Raw genomic sequence first — 17,081 nt, 5'->3', positions numbered from 1 at the left:
GCTAATCTCTTTGGACTTATTCTCAAAAACATTCTTTTTCTGCAGGGAGAGGGGTTGGGGCCACCCAGGACCTCCCCACGGTTGGACAGATGCCATCTAGTGATAAGATGTCATAAACCCTCTTCCCACAAGACCGGTGGCCAAGCCCGCGAATGCGGGGCTCACAGGACGCATCCCCCTTGCCTGTGCCAGCAGGCAGTAGAGAGAGTGACCCACATGGCACCGCCCTTCTCTCCTACCTGCCTGGTCCGGGGATTCTCCATTATTTCTGCAGGTGTATCTGGGTGTCCTCAGGGGGTGCTGATCTGCAACCTAGGACCTGTGTGTTTCACACACCACGTGGAATCTTCCGTGACACTCCCCCTGGCCTCGTTCCTGCATCAGTGTCCTCTGCCCAAGAAGTGACTGTAGTCTCCTCTGTGTCACCACTCCCGGAGGGCGGGGACAGGAGTGAGGGTGCCATGGGCTTTGCCTGGCAGCTTTTGAGGCCCCAGGATGGTGCTGAATGCTGCAGCCTGTTGGCTGTGTGCCGCCCACCCCTGCTCTGCACAGCACTTCGGCCCTGGAGCAGGCTGCCGGCACCTTGAGTCTCTCAGTCCCCGAAACAGGACGTTGTCCTTGGCAGTCCCTGTCTCTGGAGGGCTGGGCAGGGAAGAGGCTGTGCGGGCTATGGGATTCCCCGTTTCTGGCACCCGACACTGAGTACCCTGATGAATGCGAAAGGCAATGGTAGGGAGGACTCACCCAGACACCTGCCCAAATGCCCTTGGTCTTCAGTCAAGGACCAACGCCCTCCACGAGGGCCAAATGGTGGAAGGAACCCGAGTGTCTGTGGACAGGTGAATGCATACACGAAATGTGGTCTATCCGCACAGCGAGATGCTACTGAGCGTTAAAAGGGAATTTGACACCTGCTGCAACACGGGTGAGCCTTAAGGACATTACGCTGAGTGAAATAAGCCAGTTGCAGAGACAATACCGCATGACCCCACTCACGGGAGGTCCCAGGAGCGGCCACATTCATAGGGACAGGAAACAGAATGGCAGGTGCCTGGGTTGGGGATGGGGAGTGAGTGTTCACCGGGGCAGAGCTCCGGTGTCCCAAGACGAAGAGGTCTTGGGATGGGATGTGCAATCATGCGAGAGTAAAAAATGGTCACCAGGGTAAATTTTGTCTTCTGCCTATTTTACCTCAGGTTGAAAAAGACAAAAACAGAAAGCCAACCCCCTCCTACTCACCCACTCCCTGGGAGGACTGAAGGGCCAGCTCTGCTGATGGGAACTCTGTGCTTTCTCCTGTTGTGGCTTCTCCAGCCACAGGTGACACATGGATGCCACACGCTGGGGGGCACCCAGGATCCCCCGGGGGGATGTGAGAGAAGCCTGTAAGGGTGCCAGATGGCAGGGCTGAGAGGGGCGGGTAGCATGCGGGGGCAGGGAGGGGCCCGCTGCTCATCCTGACTCCGCACACCTCCTCCAGCCATGGACAGGGCCAGGCGGCAGCTGGTGCTGACCGTCCTCCCCGTCTGCCTCGCCCTGGCCTTCTCCCTCACCGCCCTGGGCAGCAGCCACTGGTGCGAGGGGACCCGGAAGGTGGCAAAGCCTCTGTGCCTGGACGAGCCGGGCAGGCTCCAGTGCATTCACTTCAGCGGGGGCCACGGCAGCGGTGGCAGGAGGGACAACGGGAGCCAGGCTGTCCAGTACTTCTGGGAGACAGGGGATGACAAGTTCCTCCAGTGCAGGTTCCACGTGGGGCTCTGGCAGTCCTGTGAGGAGAGCCTCGGCAGCGCAGGTGAGCACGGCCGCAGGGGATGGGGGTGGGTGACAGGTGCAGGGAGCTCTGGAGCTGGGCCGCCTGGCTTTGAGTCCCAGCTCGGCCACTGACTGCCTCTGTGGCCACTGACTGCCTCTGTGTCCTTGGGCAAGCTTCTTCACCCCTCTACGCCTGTTTTCTCGGCTGTAAGATAGGAACGGTCGCGGGACTCGTGACCAGGGGTTATTATAAAGATTAAACGACAGTGCCCGCTGCTTTTACCATTTGCTACTGTCGCCCAGTCCCTAGAGGACCCGAAGCGGACCCATCCGTCTCTAAACCGTGTCCTCGCACTTTTAAGGGGGTCTTGGAATGTCAGGTTCTCTTAGAAAACTGACTTTTATCATCATCGGTGGGAAGGGAACCCCCTCTGTGGAGCGCCCACCAGAAGTAAGAATCCTTAACAAGTTAGACCTTTGTCTCTGGAAACCCTTTGAAATAGTCCTGCAAAGTAGATATGATTTCCTCAGCTCACAAAGGAGGAAAGCGAGGCTCAGAGTTTCAGGTCACAAGGCTGGTAAGCCCAACCCCTTGCTCCCCTGGTGATTAAGACACACACCAAAGTCAGAGAAACATGACCCAGGGTACAGCAAAGCCCTCTGGAAAGAGGGCACTCAGAGCCGCACGGAATGAATTTGCTAGAAGCCATTTCCTTGTTAAGCACAGGAAGAATGTGCTAGGAGAATGGAGGGATTGAAGGGCGAGTGAGCCACCGTGGTGAGAACTGAGATGAAACTAAAACAAGGACAAATATGATAATGGTTATCACAAAGACTGACCTATGACAGCTCTGGGCATGGCGAAGTCTTCATAAAGGAGGTGGCTTCCCCAGACCTCCAAGCAGGACTGTGATTTTAATAGATAGAGATTAGGGCTGAGGCTCTTCGAGGCAGACAGGCCGGAGCGAGCAAAGGTCTGAGACAGGACGGTTCCGGTATTTGCACTGGAACACAAGGCAGGTGCACGTGGAAGCCTCATTACGGAAGAATTTAATTCACACGGCTCTTTAGTGTCACCTGAGGCAGCTTCTCCCCTCCGGCAACACAAGGTCACGGTCTCTCCAGGACAAGGAACTGAGCAAGACAATGTTCCCTGGAAAGAAAAACCTAAAGAAAATTAGAAGCATCACTGTTTGTAATGTTAGGGGAGGTTGGGCTGCAGTGGAACCTGAAACCGAGGGCAGGAATTAGAAAATTAGACAGTTGGGAGCTGCTTCCCCAATGACCAGGGAACTGGGAAAAGGGCTCTGCAGGGACTGGCCTTGAGGGAAGGCTGGGGACTGGAAGCTTCATCTCTTAAATGATGTCAAAGCTACCGGCTTCAGGCAGGACTGGAAGCAGGTGCAAACCATCTCCCAGCGTATGGCGCGTGCTTGACCTATTCACGCAAACACTATGAGATAGATGATAGAAACTGTCCCGAGCTTTCTGATAAAAAACTATTACGGGGTCCCAGGAGGGGGCCTTCTCGAACTAAAACAGGGGACAACGGCTGTGTGAGGGTCTCTCAGGCTTACACACACTTACACACACATACACACACACACACACGCATATACTCACACACACTGCCTTCTCATGGATCACACCACTGAAAGGTTTTTAAATATATTGTCAGGAACACAGGCTGAATTCTAAGGAGGGCTGAGGTTCTCAGTGATTCACGCGCTAAGCCAGGTAGAAACAGAGTGTCATTCTTGACCCCTTTCTCATTTATACTTGATGCCATGCCAGAAAGAGACTTTAACAAGCGCCTCGCTGGGCTTTCTCAAAGATGACGCCCCCCCCAAGATGCCTTTTGAGGTGCTCTTTGTAAAATTAAATAAAAAGTGTCAATTGTCAAAAAAATTGGAAAATGTTGCATATTACATTTTCTTCTTGAAAATTCACAGTGCACGTTGACGTCTTAAAATTTCCAAGAAGTCTCACAATAAAGAAGACCATTTACTGTTTATTACATATCCCAGGATTTCCCAAAATTAGTTGACCACAGAGAAAAAGACTGTTCGGAGGAACATTCTTTGTGAAAGTCTTACCTAAAACAACGGATGTATTTTATAGATGGGAAAACCGAGTTCTAGAGGCAGAAGTGCCCCCCCTTGAAGACTGAACAGTTAGATACTGGTAGAGTAAGACACAGAGCTCCGATTTCTTAACCCAGACTCCCCGTTTCCCCTCCCCCCCATAAGCCCAAAACTTAACTGAAGGGCAATTATCTTATAACTGCCAACGAATACATTTGTGTCCATCAAGCCAAAAAACCTTTGCTCACATTTTAATATGTTTCCTAAGATAGTAAGGTTGTCCAGGTAAACCACAGTCCCTAAATATTGTCATCCCTTTATTAAGAACCAAGAAGAGGACATCTACTCCAGAACACCTTTTTTTTTTCCCCTTAAGAGAAACGTGATCACCTCCCCATGTTATAAGATGCCCCCAGACCAAAAAGTTTAGACTTCAGTTTTTATTAAATAATAACCAAAGTAGGGGCGCCTGGGTGGCACAGCAGTTAAGCGTCCACCTTCGGCTCAGGGCGTGATCCCAGCGTTATGGGATCGAGCCCCACATCAGGCTCCTCCGCTAGGAGCCTGCTTCTTCCTCTCCCACTCCCCCTGCTTGTGTTCCCTCTTGCTGGCTGTCTCTATCTCTGTCAAATAAATAAACAAAATCTTTAAAAAATAATAATAATAATAACCAAAGTAATAGCAAACATACAAGAGAATAAAACAGAAGATAGTCATCACAGGTTGAAAACCAATGCCCACAGAAGGTGGCGAGAGAAGCAAAGGGAGCAAGGCCATCGGGGAATGCCAATGACCTTGAAACCTTATCTTCAGCTAAAGGGGGCAGCCCCTTCCTCAGCTCAGCTTTATAGCCATGGGGACTTAGGCGCTCAGTCTTGTCAGATCCTCTGATTTTTCAAGGCAAGTAAGATATTTGGATTTCCACGTGAAAATTCCCAGTTTTAAAGTATCTTGAAGGGCCACGTGGGTGGCTCACTCGTTTGGACCCCTGACTCTTGGTTTCAGCTCAGGTCATGATCTTGCAGTCCTGGGATCGAGCCCTGCATGGGGCTCCATGCTCAGCAGGCAGTCTGCTTCGGATTCTTTCTCTCTCTCTCTCTCTGCCCCTCCCCACCACTGTTTGATATCTCCCTCTCTCTCTCTCAAATAAATAAATAATCTTAAAAGAAAAAAGTATCTTGAACACATTGCATCGGCCCCAGAAAGCACGTCTGCAGCAGAGTATAGCCTGGGGCCCCCAGTTAAAGATCACTCCAAACAAACATCTGCTCTTAAGTGTAATTTATCACAAGCGCCTGGGAGATTCGGGGTACATGAAAGAAAAGGCTTATAGCTGGAGGTGAACGGGAGGGCACCCAAACGGTGCTCGGTGAGAGGGTCAGAAGGGGCGCGGGCTGCTCAGGAGACCTGCCAGCAAGCACTCCAGCCTGGAGAGGGAGCCCCTTAGTCCAGATAAGCCCAGGAGAGGGGCCTTGGGAAGCCCAACCACCCCCAGCTCTGCTGCTCTGAGAGGCCTCGTGGCTGTTTTCCTTCTGAATCAGCTTCATCTCCATCCCTGCAAAAGCTGACCCTCCAGGGGAGCCCTTGCCTGGAGTGCGATTTGGGGACGTCCCCTGCTCAAGCCACCTCTTCCTATCCCCGTGCCTGTTGCCCGAGTGCCTTTCAAGGGGGGCAATGCGTCTGATTCCACCGTTTGAAATGAAGACTCTGGGCGGAGACCGTGCTTACACTGCGTTCTTTTCCTTAGGCGGTGCAATGAGTCCACAAAACATGCTGGTTTCCCATTCTTCACTGTTCGGCTAACCCCCCCCAGAGGTCAAGGACAGAGGGGACTGGGCACCCCATGGGGGGCGGAAGTGGAGGGACGAGCAGACAGGGATGCAAGAGTCCAGCGCTGGGGACCTGGCTGTCGTGTCCCAAGCTGGCTTGTTGCCCCGCCTGGCTAGTGAAGCCCTTGCCTCCGAGCTCTGTTAACGCCCGCCTCTCTGGCTTCATGGGATTTAGGAAGATTTTTCCTTTTAATCCCACTGGCTTCATTCAAAAGGAACACCATTTCTGAGGATTGAGATTAATCAAGGGGTCACTATGGCCTGACTCCACGCCCAGGCTGAACTCAGCCTTTCAGACCTTTGGTGAAGTCTCCTAATATCCTTGGCTGGCCTCCACTTTCTCTTTGCCCTGCCCCTGGCTCTGTACCTGGCCCCCCCTTTACTCCTGTGACAAAGGACAGGCTTGTTGGGAAGGCAACATAGACGAGGAGTCCCCCGAGCGTTATGTAGAAAGACAGCAGGTGGCCATACGCAAAAGGATACGGGGTCTCAGGTGGGAGAGCCCAGTTTCCGATTCTGACTCTACCAACCTGTCTGAGCCTGGCCTCCAAGTCTGTCGAAGGCTATGCGTACTCGCCTTTATGAATAATGTAACACTCAAAAAAAAAAAAAAAAAGTCAGGCAGTTCACAGAACACTTTCACAACTTCTCATTGGAGGACTTGTATGATGCCCATTTCACAGATGAAGAGAGTGAGGTTTAGAGCACAAAGTTTCTCTGAGAGCAGCACAGGAGTATAGAGATGTGCCCCAATGTTGTGGGGGCCTCCTTGGTCGAACCAGGGGGACACAGACAAATTTGGGGGACTGTGACCATAGCATCACAGCCGCTGCCCCCAAATCTCAGAATCTGTGAGGAAAACGGACCCATTGCCTCAATGCGAAGTTGACTTAATTAAAAAGCTGAAGAGGCCCCTGCGGCTTTAGATGAGCAGATGGGTCCCCGAGGCTGCCGTCCTCCAGGCTGTGTAAACGCCCTCCTATGCGACAGGTGAGGCCCTTCTGCATGTATCCCAGCAGGGCGGCTCAACCAAATGGCTGTATCATAAACCCAGGCTTTGTTCCTCTTCCTCCTATAACCCAGCAGAAGTGCGTTGCACACTGCAAAGCAATGAGGCCCCAGGGCCCACGGAGTTTCGTGGGAACGAGCATGGCAAATCTTACGGTTCCCGGTTTTCAGACACGCACCGCTACAAGCACGCCCCTGCTTGTGCATATGGTCCTTCCTGCAGGAGCCTGACGGGGGAGAAGCTGAAGCCAAAGGAAGGGCTCCGTGTTCGGAGGACAGGTAGAGAAGGCTGGCCATAAAAGAAGAGGAACTTGGACTCAATGCTGGAGGAATAGGGAGCCACTGTCGGTTCTAGGGGAGTTACCTGGGATTTTCTCTCCTCCAAAGGAGAAGTAGTTTCCACGGTTGAAAGATGCTCCCCTGAGCTTATTTCTGTCCCTGAAAACTTCCAGCAAAGGCAGGTGGTGTGACCCTGGCCCTCAGGGCACTTAGAGTCTATTACAATTAATAATAATCTGTGCTAGCCACGTGCAAAAAGGGCCCAGCAGAACTCATTTCATCTCAGCGAGATTTCAGTGTATAGGAACTGAGAGCAGCTTTCCTGTCTATTATGTCATTAAGCCTCGAAGTGAGGCTACAGCAGGGACTGCTGGACCTGTCTTAGGGACGAGAAAGCCATTCCTTTGCCGCGTCAATGATCTGCACCCCACCTTGCCCTGTTTTAGTTCCTAGCGGCCCAGACGGGGAGCAGCTCCGGGTCTCAGGCATCTCGGCATCCCCCTCCCCCCCACCCCGCCCCGTGCCTTCCCTGCCGTCCACCAGACTGCATTAAATCAATGCTGGGCCCCTGCAGGCTGAGTCCCAATGCTCAGCACGCTGCCTCTGCGTGTGCTGTCCTGTACCCGTCACTTCCCCTCTGGGGTCCTCTGAGTTCCACGGGGAAGAAGCAGGTGATTGGACACCTGCCATGGCAGATGGTCCTCCGAGGCAAAGCCCACCCTTCTGGAGCATGAACTAAGCCTGGGTGGGTTCTGCCTAGTCTCTGGTGCACATGCTGTCTTGCCACACTCCAGAAAGCACGATGGAATGCAAATAACTAAGTCACTCAGTAACAGATCTGAATCTGCTCCAATTCCTTTTTTTTTTTTTTAAGATTTATTTATTTGAGAGAGAGAGAGAGCGAGAGCAAGCACAAGCAGGGGGAGGGGCAGAGGGAGAGGAGAGAGAGAGAATCCCAAGAAGGCTCCACGCTCAGCCTGGAGCCCAAGGCAGGGCTCCATCCCAAGACCCTGAGATCATGACCTGAGCCCAAATCAAGAGTTGGACCCATAACCAACTGAGCCACCCAGCCGCCCCTGCTCTAATTCATTTTTTTTAATCATTACAAACTTTGTTACTTTCCCTCTAACTGGAAACAAACTCCCTGGGGCTCATACGTAATGGATGCTGCTGGGGAAGTTGAGAACCCCCGATCTAAGGCTCACAGTATCAGTCCAGATGTAAAAAGCAGCCCCCAAATCCTAGTGGTTTAAGTCGACACGTTCGTTTCTAGTTTATTCTGTGTGGATTGCAAGGTCGGCAAGGGGTGAGTCCTCCCCACAGCCATTCAGGGACCCAGGCTGATGGAGACTCTGACTGGACGTGTGCCTCTGTGATCACAGACCCAATGGGGACAAGAACCATTGGACAGCCCATTGGCTCTTAAAGCCTCTGACCAGAAATGACCCACCTCACGGCAGCTCCCAGTTCACTGTCCAAAGAAAGTCATATGGCCAAGCCCGGACTCACGGGGATGGGGTGCGATTGAATCACACTCCTGTGGGGTGGGTGGGGGGCAGCACACGAACAATAAACCAGTCTGCCAGTCCCCCCAATCGTTATTCACAATGACCCGGGATAGAGGGAAGGCACTCGAAACACAGTCTGTCGCTAATTGTCCCAGCTCCTCCTGCTTACGCATATATTCTCCTTGTGTTCTAGGTGAAAAGTGTAGGAGTTTCCAGAGTGTAATACCAGCTGAAGAACAAGGTACCTCCCTGGTGTTCCGCCCACCAGCACGCCCCATAATCTGGATAATTTGTATTGTTTTTGTTGGGATAGGGGGAAAGATGAGGGTAATTTATGGTTTTCCCATGAAGTCAAATCCCAAAGCTAGAACCGTGGGGTCTTTGCATGTGCCTGGAAAATTTTGCTGGGGGTGGGGAGTGGGAAGCCCCGACGGGTAGTGTTTGCTGTTTCCCAGGGTAGGAATACTCCCGCCGTGGCTCATTGCAAGCTACCAGTGCACGGTTGATGCTGTGCTGAGCTCCGGCCACCACTGCCTACAGTACCGTGTCTCCGTAACACTCACCAAATCCGCGATGACTTTCTCAGTATCCGTTTCCTCAGCTGGAGTAAAGGTTTTGTGAAGGCATGAATCATGCCTATTTCATCACTTCTGGGTCCCCAGCATCTAGCTTGCTCTGTTGGAGGACTTCCAGGAACATTAGCTTCCCTCCCTGTCCCCGTGGTCCATTTGCCTCCATCTCCAACACAGTTCCTTGGAGCCGCAGGCGGGGTCCGCTCCAAAGGGCAAAGAATTGGCTCACATAGACACAAATAAGGTTTTGGGATCTCGAACCAGGGCTCTTAAACTCTCAGACGTCTCTGCCTTCTAAGTGTGTGTATCGTCTTTAAAAAGACAAAGAAAAAGTCTTCTGGTGAAATGTAAACAACGCATTAGGTTTTGAGCTGGGGAAGAGAGACCCCCAGCATCTCTCGTGTCTTCGCATCAGACTCTTATTCTGTGTTTTTCCCTCCCAGCGAAGGACAATATTTACACAATCCTCTCTCAACCCCAAGGAGCCCTCTATCACTGCCAACTTTCTAGATTCAACAGACGTAGCTGTGGGGTTTTTTTGTTTTTTGGGTTTTTTTACCCCTTGGCATTTGTTTTTTTATTTTTTATTATTTTTGTTTGTTTTAGAAGCGAACTAAATCAAAGGGCTCGACATGGCGGGACTTCTGAATTCTTAATGCTCAGCGTCTCTGTCACCCTCACATTTTGGCAGGTGTTCTGTGGTTGTCCATTGGGGCCGAGATCTTGAATATCCTTCTGCTGTTGGCAAGCGCCGTCCTCCTGGGCTCCAGAGTGAGTTATCACGCCTCGGGGTTCCACTGGCTCAAGGTGGACGCGTCCGTGGCCATTCTGACGGTGCTCGCAGGTACCTGTCCACAGCAGTGTTCAGACAGGCTGAGTCCCCACCCTGCCCCAGCGGGAGGGACTGAGCTTCAGGCTGGCTGTCCCCATCGTCCAAGTGCAGGCTGGCTCTTTTCTGTCGATGGCCGGCTCATCAGGACAGCTGGCTGGTCTACCAGAGAAGTCACTGAGTTAACCCCATTGCGGGGACAGCAATGATGCTTAGGTGACTGATGAAAAGAAAGGGGGTAGACATAGAGGATGGAGAATAAAACGTCTTACTGCGTCTTTATCACAACTCTGGGAAGGAGAGAGGCTGGCTCCGAGAACAGAAATTGCCTAATTTAGTAGGGCGGTTATGCATGGAATCCTGCCTGGGTTCACATCTCTGCTACCTCATGGCTGTGTGACCCTAGGCAAGGGACTCAACCTCTCTGAGCCAGCTCTCTTAAAAGACTATGGTGATGACCAGGTAAGAATGCGCCTAGTATGTAGTAAGAATGCAAGAAATGGTCACTTGCTGAAAATCTTTATTCAAGTTTGGTGTACATGTAAGAATGGAAAACTCCCTTTTCGGGGGGGGTGGGGTCTTCTGTGTCCTCGAAGCAACTTTTAGAGAAACTTCATTTGGTCTCCTGAGTTGGCCTTTCCATCAAGAAAAGAACCCCGAACAGATGACTTCCTTCGCTTCTCTGTCCCAATACTCAAAGCTCTGTTAATAGTGCCTCAGTCCAGTTGGGAGCTCACTTCTGTGCTTCGTAAATGTCAGGTGTCTTTCCCAAGCCGTATCATCAGTGAATAGGATGATAAAATCCAATTTCTGGATCTTCCTAGCAAAGAAGCAGGCTATGGACTCTTGGAGACTCTTCCAAGGTCCTGGCATGCCCAAGGGCCCCCAATGTCAGGAGAGTAGGCTTCTTTCTGGATGTCTGATCAGTTTCCACTGTGAGCAGGACCTCAGGTAGAATGTTTGAGAATTTACGTCACAAGGACTTTAGCCGGCCCTATTAACATATAAATAATCGCCCGCACTGATTAGAACTCATTTCTATTTGGGCCCCTGAAGCCATCCCTAACGGACCACCATTCGCCATACATTTTTAAATTAAAACACCATATGTGTAATCAGAGTCCCCGCAAAAGAAAGACAAAGCAATGAAACAACTAGGGTTTAAGAGTAAAATTCAAGAAAGCTTCCTTGAACAGAAGACCAAACTCTATATATAGAAAGCTTCCTCCAAGTGCCTGGAAAAACAGACACAGTGAATTCGAATCCTCAACGTGTCTTACCAAACGTATGGGAAAAAAAGTCTTCAGGGGTCTCCAGGAAAAAGGCCAAGACACTTACAAAGGAAAGAAAATCCCATTGGCAATGGATTTCTGTTCCTCCTGATTACTGCCATGGGAGTCTAGTGGGGCCAGAAACACTCAGATTTTTATCTGCAGTATCCCAGTGTTTAAGTGTTAGCAAACCATCCACATGAAAAAAAACAACATGACAGAACACTGTAGAATGTGGCATCAGGCCAAGTGTAGCTCAATGACCCCTCATCTGTGCTGGGAAAGAGAGAATGGAACATTGGAGCCTCTGAGCCTAGGGAGATCGGGCGTCATAGACTGGGGAGAGTTGGTCACGCGAGGAATGACATGGCCACTGTGTGTGAATTCATGACAATAAGGAATTAGTGTGATCGTGAAACATGAAGTCTGCTTGAAAGGCTCAAGGACGGTGCCACTGGCTTTTTTACACCCAAGTCAGGTAAGGTAGAGAAACTCCGTTCCTAACCGTGGCTCGTAGAGAAACTCCATTCCTAACCATGGCTCATGGAGCTCTCCTTTGCAGGGCTCCTCAGCATGGTGGCTCACATTACGTACACCACCATTTTTCAAATCACTGTGAACCTCGGACCAGAAGATTGGAAGCCTCAGACGTGGGACTATGGCTGGTCCTACTGGTGAGTTGCTGGCCATGGTGCCCAAGTCCTGATGGGCCAGCTGGGATGCACAGAGGTTTTGAAGGACTACCGACCTTGGCCATTGTTCCGCCATCTGACTTTGGATGACTTTCTTAACCATTCTGTAGCCCCGCTCTCTCCTCCGTGAAGGGATGACACCTGTCTCATGCGTTCATAGGCATTTAAAGAGATTATGTTTGTAAAATCTTGGGCCCAGAGTCAAGTCCTCAAGCGATGGACACACTGATGGTATTCCATTCTTAAACACAGCTTCAGGGGAAAGTCCTGAGTAATAATGCCTAGTAAATAATTCAGTGATGGGAGACCCAGCCCCTGTTTCTAATGGACAGACCAAGCCAGGACGTTAAAGTTCTGTCTCTTAATGGAAAGACTCAGCCATATAAGATCACAGGGGTTCTTTTTGATATGGATTTCCAGTGCACAGCTGTGGCTTTACACACACACACACACACACACATATGTTCATCTTGTGTAACAATCTCTTATGTTACTTTTCTCTTTGTAAAACAAAGTAACACACTCTAGGTTTACTCCCTCATCCTACCATTCTAGGGCTTGGTGAACATATCCCTGACACTGTAACCCACATCATTTATTCGATGTTGTACTCCTCTTAGTTTGTGTCCCAGCCCGAAGAAGTTATTTTTTTTACAAACATTTCTTCAGAGCATCGCACCATTCTCTCCACCTGCGTGTCACCTTAGTTGCCTCCTTCCAAACAGGTGTCGTCGTTTCTTAGGTGATGTCACCGGTGCTGCACCCGGTGGCGAACACAGCTGCACTAGAGCTCAGATCAGTGGCAGGTGGGCCACAACTATGGCCAATTTATGCTGTGGGTTGAAGTAGATCCCAGACGTCAACGGAATCTGTAGAAGGGTCTATGTGTTTCCTATATCACTTTGTTCCGTTTCCAATTGTAATTACTTAACTTTTAATCAAAGAAATAGATGCAAATCGTTTTTAAAAATCAAATAGTATTAAACAGGGGCACCTGGCTCGCTCTGTCAGTAGAGCACGCAACTCTTGATCTCGGGGTTGTGAGTTCAAGCCCCACGTTGGGTGTAGAGATTCCTTAAAAATAAAATCTTTTTAAAAATCCAGTAGCATAAACATAGCAATCTCTCAATTCTGTCTCTCCCTACCCTACTCGTCCAGCCCCACCAAAGTCTTCCGTCTTCCTCTCCACTCCGCTGTTCTGAGGCATGCCACAGGGCTGCCACATGACACGTCCCTTTGCCACTCCTTTGTCCTGGAGAGCTGCTTCCTAGGTCCCATATCGTTATCTTACTTAGTTTGCATTCACATTTCATGGGAGCACATCCCCCAGTAGCTCTCTACAAAAGGTTTCAGTGAGGGAGAAATTATTTTATTTCTTGCATATTTGGAAAGGTACTTATTCGATGCTCTGTATTGGATTGATAATTTGGCAGAGTGTAGAATCCTTTGTTGAAAATCATTTTCCCTGAAAAATGTCAAGATGTAGTTCCATTTCTTTCTAGAACTTATGGCTTCTGGGAAGAGTTCCATACTCTTCTGATTCATGTTCCGTTATGGGTAAGCTGGTGTTTTTTTACTTTTTTTTTTTTTTAAAGATTTTATTTATTTATTCGACAGAGAGAGACAGCCAGCGAGAGAGGGAACACAAGCAGTGGGAGTGGGAGAGGAAGAAGCAGGCCCACAGCGGAAGAGCCCGATGTGGGACTCGATCCCGCAACGACGGGATCACGCCCTGAGCCGAAGGCAGACGCCCAACCGCTGTGCCACCCAGGCGCCCCTACTTTTTTTTTTAAAGATTTTATTTATTCGACAGAGATAGAGACAGCCAGCGAGAGAGGGAACACAAGCAGGGGAGTGGGAGAGGAAGAAGCAGGCTCATAGCGGAGGAGCCTGATGTGGGGCTCGATCCCATAACGCCAGGATCACGCCCTGAGCCGCAGGCAGACGCCTAACCGCTGTGCCACCCAGGCGCCCCTGTGTTTTTACTTTTTATTACCGGTGTTCAGAAATGTCAGGATAATGCACTTTGGAGGTGAAATCTTTCATTCACTTTCATTCTTCTTTCCTGTGCTTGATGGGCCCTTCAATCTGAATAGTCATGTGCTAGAACTCTGGGGATTTTTCTGGTATTATTTCATTGATTATTTCCATTCCTTGGCTTTCTGTTCTCTTTAGAAACTTCTTCATAGTTTGATATTCAGAGTCTCGGATTAATCTTCTAGATATCATTGCATCCCTCACATTTTCTAGCTCCTTCTTCTTGTAATCCTTTCTGACAATATTCCTCTCTTTGTCATCTAACCTTCCTATTGAATTCTTATTTTGGATCTTACTTGAATTTCCGAAAGGTCTTTCTTGTTTTCCAGTTGCTCCTTTTTCGTATATCCTGATCTTGCTTTGTTCCCACAGCATCTTCTGATATCTTCCTATCGCTAGGGATCAAAGGGTTTTCTTCTGGTTGCTGTTTTCTTCTGTTCCTTGTGCTATCTCTTTTCTTTAGGTCCTCCCCGCCTTTTTTTCTGTTTATTGTCGGGCTTTTCCCCTAGCTGTTGGTATCCTTGATGTCGAGTCATATTGAGGGATGATTGGAAACGCTGGAGTGGGTTTAGAACTTAGCTATGGGTAGGTTTCTTTGTAGGTCATCGGATAAGGAGACTTCTTTGTTACCCGGGAATTTCACCCCCTGAAAACACAAGTGCCAGCTGGCTGAGGTTCTTTCTCAGCAAACATTCTGCCGGGTTCTGTGGAAGGTGAACAGTGTAGACCGTCATCTCAGCATGCAGCAGGCTTCCAGAAGGTAGGGATAGAAAGTAACAACACCAACGCCGTGCCCTGGGTTAGAGCCAACCACCGCCACAACAAAATATGTTAGCAGACACCATGCAGAGTACTTCCCATGCATTAGTTCATTGAATTACTCACAACTACCCTGTGTGCAGTGTTACTATTAGTCAAGTTTTGCAGATGAGGAACCTGATACAGAGAGGTAAAGTCACCAGCCCAAGGACCCACAGCTCTTAAGAGACGGGTGCAAACCCACAGTGCTAACTTAGCACAATGACTCCGAAGTCCGTTCTCTTAACCACCTGGCTATGACAACACTATTGGCTGGTCTCTGAAACTTGTGATCCAAAGTCTAGGTCCAAATGGGGTGGAACAAGGAGCTGGTTTTTCACCAGACTGACCCCAGCAGGAAATTCTGGAACCACAGCCCTCTACTTCTTCTTAACCGTGCCTTTTGTTGACAGCCTCGCGTGGGGTTCCTTTGCCCTCTGCATGGCTGTGTCGGTCATGGCCGTGAACAGATACACAGCAGCCCGCCTGGAGTTCATGGAGAAACAGAAGTTACAGGAGGGCAGTCGGCACTCTCAACGCAACTTCCCGAAACCCAAGGCTTTGGAAAATGTTCAGGAAACAGAAGCTGCTCTCAGCCTTGCCAGACATGCCCTCCTCGTGAGTGTATCTGAGCACCTGCCACCAAGTGCCCCAGGCAAAGTGTCCATGTGCTAGCCAGTACTTATGGCCATAAAATCTGCACAGGCAGGCAAGCCAGGGACTTCTATCCACAATGAACATCTCTGGGGTGGACTTCAGAAGGCTTGTGGTCCAGATAAACCTTCTACCCACCATCTTACCCTTTATTAAACAGCTTTGGCTTCAGCTACTGATTCCTGGTAAAATGCCAGTGTCTTTAAGTGAGATTATGCTTACAGAAGATATCAACCATTGACACTCTAGTATAAATGAGCGTCTCAAGCTTTCCTGACAGTGGGTTTAATAAGGGTAACCAAAGAAGAGGGAACATGTGAGTACTAAGGATAAGAGAAGCTGAAGAAAGGGGAAAGCAAGGTCCTGACTACAAAGGGTGTGAAATGTGTTGCCATGTTTGCTGACAGAGGAATCCAGAAAATTTTTCCCTTAAGGAACACACACAAATTGATAGTATGTGTGACTAACTCATACTTTCCCTTCTATTTTAATTAAGAAGACACAAATTTAAAGAATTGATTTTGTGTTACTTTATTTTTAAAGATTTTATTTATTTATTTATTTATTTATTTATTTATTTATTTATTCGACAGAGATAGAGACAGCCAGCGAGAGAGGGAACACGAGCAGGGGGAGTGGGAGAGGAAGAAGCAGGCTCATAGCGGAGGAGCCTGATGTGGGGCTCGATCCCATAACGCCGGGATCACGCCCTGAGCCGAAGGCAGACGCTTAACCGCTGTGCCACCCAGGCGCCCCTGATTTTGTGTTACTTTAAATATATTTTTTTTCTCTGCAATTTCCTAATTTCCACCTATAATAGAATCCACTTGGAAGGATAACCAAATGATAAAACAAAATGAGAACAGTCGAATGGAATGACATCTTATCACAATTAAGTAGGACAAATGTTGGAATTGCCGTGCTTAAATTGCCAGGCACTTTTGCTTCTAAAAATAAACATTGCCAAACGTGCGAGTTTTGTTTGAAGCAACGGCGGGCTGCTTTTCTTAATGTGTTCAGTTGCAATATTATATGAGTTCATCTTGTATCTTAAACTAACATATTATTGAGGCCACAGGTTGTTAGACACATACTTTCGGTTTTTGAACAAAAATGAACTGCTAAGTTATAACAACCCTAAATACGTCCTAACTTAGATTCATTTTTTAAAAAGTATTTAAGTGTTTAATGAACACATCATTTCTGGGGGAAAAAGCTACAACCCCCTTGAATATTTCAAATAAAGTCACTCAATCTGCTTATGCTAAACCGTCTGGCAAATGAAGGTCCCAGGGGATTTTGTGTTTTGTTGAACCAAGCATATTTGAAGAGATATAAAATGAAATTTTCCAGAATAAGCCCAACTCAGAAAGGCATGCTGAGGTCCCCTGGGCCATTTCTTCACCTAGAGCAGAGCCGTCTGTACCCAGTGGCTTCTGCCCTCCGCAGTATATGGCTTCTTTTCTATGGTTCGTCACCCCTGTGTATCCATGTACATAGATCACTGTCCCAATATCAGGGCAGAGTCTGATTCTAGAGAGAAGGAGACGTGCCGGAAATGTTCACAGACACACCCGGTTCTCTTTTAAAAAGCAAAACAGAACAAAACATATCTATGCAGAATGTGGCAGAAGGTATCAAAGAGGAAAAGAATTTCTTTGCTTCATCCTCTGAGCCCCCAAGGCACTTTTCTTCCTTTTAAATGTTTTAAACATCAATTTTTTTCAAGTATAACATACAAAACCCTAAGTATACACAAACCCTGAGT

At 48.9% G+C, this 17,081-nt stretch overlaps 1 protein-coding gene across 1 annotated transcript; it reads left to right on the top strand.

Annotated features, from left to right (window-relative positions):
- Nucleotides 1-1,482: 1,482 nt before the first annotated feature.
- Nucleotides 1,483-15,346, top strand: GSG1L2 (GSG1 like 2). The gene is made up of 5 exons (XM_040630030.1): nt 1,483-1,792; nt 8,654-8,701; nt 9,724-9,876; nt 11,695-11,806; nt 15,073-15,346. Exons 1-5 carry the CDS (start codon nt 1,483-1,485, stop codon nt 15,332-15,334), a joined length of 885 nt encoding a protein of 294 aa, XP_040485964.1. The 3' UTR covers nt 15,335-15,346.
- Nucleotides 15,347-17,081: the final 1,735 nt, after the last annotated feature.

The sequence above is a fragment of the Ursus maritimus genome, unplaced genomic scaffold, assembly GCF_017311325.1.
Source record: "Ursus maritimus isolate PB19 unplaced genomic scaffold, ASM1731132v1 scaffold_14, whole genome shotgun sequence".
Lineage (NCBI taxonomy): Eukaryota > Metazoa > Chordata > Mammalia > Carnivora > Ursidae > Ursus > Ursus maritimus.
This window is presented reverse-complemented; position numbering and strand designations above follow the sequence as displayed.

What these genes read in the sequence shown, in the direction of transcription:
- GSG1L2 (XM_040630030.1), top strand. Translation starts at nt 1,483, where the DNA reads ATGGACAGGGCCAGGCGGCAGCTGGTGCTGACCGTCCTCCCCGTCTGC. An exon ending in AATACCAGCTGAAGAACAAG is followed by an intron (nt 8,702 to 9,723) that starts GTACCTCCCTGG and finishes ACATTTTGGCAG; the next exon opens with GTGTTCTGTGGTTGTCCATT. An exon ending in CATTCTGACGGTGCTCGCAG is followed by an intron (nt 9,877 to 11,694) that starts GTACCTGTCCAC and finishes TCTCCTTTGCAG; the next exon opens with GGCTCCTCAGCATGGTGGCT.